This window comes from Myotis brandtii, unplaced genomic scaffold (assembly GCF_000412655.1).
Source record: "Myotis brandtii unplaced genomic scaffold, ASM41265v1 scaffold434, whole genome shotgun sequence".
Classification (NCBI taxonomy): domain Eukaryota; kingdom Metazoa; phylum Chordata; class Mammalia; order Chiroptera; family Vespertilionidae; genus Myotis; species Myotis brandtii.
Genome location: NW_005366599.1, coordinates 1858669 through 1862030, shown reverse-complemented (window position 1 = coordinate 1862030; position 3362 = coordinate 1858669). Strand labels below are relative to the sequence as shown.

At 64.3% G+C, this 3362-nt stretch overlaps 1 protein-coding gene across 1 annotated transcript in view; it reads left to right on the top strand.

The window, feature by feature from the left end:
- Positions 1–3362, top strand: part of CHD5 (chromodomain helicase DNA binding protein 5) — a 73477-nt gene that overhangs the window by 31959 nt on the left and 38156 nt on the right. The window contains 1 exon segment of the mRNA XM_014546193.1: positions 3132–3311. Coding sequence (XP_014401679.1) covers positions 3132–3311 — 180 coding nt within the window.

The window sequence follows — 3362 nt, the reverse complement described above, 5'->3', positions numbered from 1 at the left end:
CCTCCCTCCCTCCCTCCCTCCCTCTCCCTCTCCCTCTGGGCTCTGCATTTGGAGCTGTGCTGGCCACTCCTTGCCTCTCCTGCGCTTGGGCTATGGCAGTGCCTGCTTCCCACCGATGCTCAGGGCCACGCCCCTCAGGTGTGTCCACCGCAGCCCCTGTTGGCACCACACCCCGTGTACGGTAGTTGTCGCCTTGCCGCAGGCATCATCCTGATTTGCAGAAACCAGTACCCGAGGCTGGGGAGTCCTCCGGTATGCCACCCCCTCCCCAATTATTGCCTTACAATGAGTGGTCCTCCAGTGAGCCGTCCTGGCTGCATCTTTGGCTTCCAAGCAGAGTGGGGCTTGTCGCTGGGACGCTCCCGTTTCAGAATGTTCCAGGCCTTCTCTCACATGGCGTTCCTTGCTCCCCTCGCCACCCGGTGGCATCTCATCCGCCGTGAGGAAGCTGAGGTCAGGTGCTGCAGCGACGTGCCGGTCCTCCAGGGTGCCCCCCCCCCCAATTATTGCCTTACAATGAGCGGTCCTCCAGTGAGCCAGCCTGGCTGCATCTTTGGCTTCCAAGCAGAGTAGGGCTTGTCGCTGGGACACTCCCACTTCAGAATGTTCCAGGCCTTCTCTCACATGGCGTTCCTTGCTCCCCTCGCCACCCGGTGGCATCCCATCCGCCGTGAGGAAGCTGAGGTCAGGTGCTGCAGCGACGTGCCGGTTCCCAGGCAAGCAGGGGTCAGCGCTCTGAGGCCACTCTGTTGTGTGGCCTCCCCAGGGAGCCCCAGGACCCACCACGGGTCCTCCCGTTCCATCCCTGGTCTGCATTGTGGGGTCTGTCCTAGGGCAGCCTAGTGCCAGGCCTGAGCCCCAACCTCTGCGGGCCCACAGCCGCTGTCCGTGGTGCTGAAGCATGTGGCATCCTCCTCCCGCCCTTACCTTTGCTGGGCGAGGGCTGGGGTAGAGCCTGTCTCTCAGGTCTTTCCAAGGGTGAGCTCTCTAAGTTGGCCGAGCGTTGCACCCTAGGGAGAAATGGGTGCCCCTGTCTGACCTCCACCTCCCCAAAGGACTGAGGCCCAGCTGGCAATTGTGGCCACCAGGCCTGGGCGGCTGTCCTGCCGGGCGGGCTCCAGCGTAGGACCTGCACTGGACCTGCACTGTCGCAGGGCCCAGCATGGCCAGGCAGTATTCTGGAAGCACCAGGACACAGGAGAGGTGTGGAGGCCGCCAGCCCGCACACTGACTCTGTTCTGAACGGGCACCGAAGGTTCGGGAACGGGAGCGTGGAGCAGGGAGACTGAGCTGAGCGCCCAGGAGAGCGGGAAGTGTGGGAGTCTGTGGGCGTCCCTTTCCCAGCAGAATCTCAGGGAGAGCTCCCTCCTGGGACAAGACTCTCAGCTCCTTACGGTGTGGCCCCAACGGGCAGAGACCGCGCTGGGGGCCTCCCAGGATTCCCCAGATGACCCCACTCTCCTTGGCACCCTCCTCTCCTCCCTTCTCTTCCCCCTCCCTCCTCCCTCCCCCTCCCTCCTCACCTTCTCTTAGGCCTCTCTCCCCATCGGTGGCGTTTGGAGCTCATTTCCCGCCTGGTTCTTCTCTGTCCCTCCCACGCCTCTTGCTCACCTTGACCACAGTAAACAGCCAGCAGGAGGGTGACAGGTCCGAGCTGGTCCCCGAGCAGCAGCCCAGCCTCTCTCCTTGCAGGCCCGGCCGGGAGGGGCTGGGAGGGCTTTGCCGTCCACTTGCATCTGCCTGGGAAGGCTGAGAGTGAGCAGCTTGCTCAGAGGGGGGGGGGGGGGGGGGGAGGGAGGTGCTCTGGCTGTAAACACCGCATCTCCATAGAAATGGGCCATTTTAGGCCTTAGAGGGGAAACTAAATCAAAGAAGCCAAGCTAAGAGCTGCCTCAATTACCTTGTCTCATATTGGACGCAGCGGCCAGGGAGCAGGTGTGGGTGCAAAAAGCTGGGCTCCTGCACAGCAGCTTCTGGGGCCACAGGAGGCAAAGCCATGTGTTCAACGTTAGTCATGGGCTGCACCTGCCACACGCAGTTCCACGGCTGCACCTGCCACACGCAGTTCCACGGCTGCACCCCCCACACGCAGTTCCACGGCTGCACCCCCCACACGCAGTTCCACGGCTGCACCCCCCACACGCAGTTCCACGGCTGCACCCCCCACACGCAGTTCCACGGCTGCACCCCCCACACGCAGTTCCACGGCTGCACCCCCCACACGCAGTTCCACGGCTGCACCCCCCACACGCAGTTCCACGGCTGCACCCCCCACACGCAGTTCCACGGCTGCACCCCCCACACGCAGTTCCACGGCTGCACCCCCCACACGCAGTTCCACGGCTGCACCCCCCACACGCAGTTCCACGGCTGCACCCCCCACACGCAGTTCCACGGCTGCACCCCCCACACGCAGTTCCACGGCTGCACCCCCCACACGCAGTTCCACGGCTGCACCCCCCACACGCAGTTCCACGGCTGCACCCCCCACACGCAGTTCCACGGCTGCACCCCCCACACGCAGTTCCACGGCTGCACCCGCCACACGCAGTTCCACGGGCTGCACCCGCTACCGCAGATCCACAGGCTGCACCCGCCACCGCAGTTCCACGGGCTGCACCCACCACATGCGGTTCCACGGGCTGCACCCGCCACACGCAGTTCCACGGGCTGCACCCGCCACACGCAGTTCCACGGGTTGCACCCACCACACGCAGTTCCACGGGCTCCTGCGGCTTTCCTGGTGCACTGTGCTTTTTGGCTCCCACATCACGCCTCTGCTTTGAGTTCTTGGGTCCCGGCACCGTCACATAAGACTCGTTAAAATCCCAACGTCCTTCGACACCGGTTCTGATTGGAGCCCGAGCCTCAGCCCAGGCGGCCGGCGGAGCGGGCCCAGTGGGGAAGCCTGACCCGGTGCATCCTCCACGGCTCCACCCCAGGGTGAGAGCCTGACTGCCGGCTCGGCAGCCCCTCCGGCTGGGCTCTGGGCTAAGCTGTGAGCAGCAGATGCCGAGCGATCCAGAAAGCGGGGCTGGCTGTGCCAGGAGGCTGCTCTCGGGGTGGGCCTGCCGCCCAGGCTCCAGGCCTCCTCTGGGCCCCGTGGCCTCATGGTCCCCCTTGCCTTGCAGGGGAGCCATGATGAGCTGTCGGATAATGAAGAGGACCTGGAAGAGAAGTCGGAGAGTGAGGGGAGCGACTACTCCCCTAACAAAAAGAAGAAGAAGAAACTCAAGGACAAGAAAGAGAAAAAAGCCAAACGAAAAAGGAAGGGTGACGATGAGGATGCCAACGAGGAGGGATGCCTAAAGGTAACCCCTGAGGCCGGCGGGCGGACCCCGGCTCCCGCAGGCAGGCCTGCT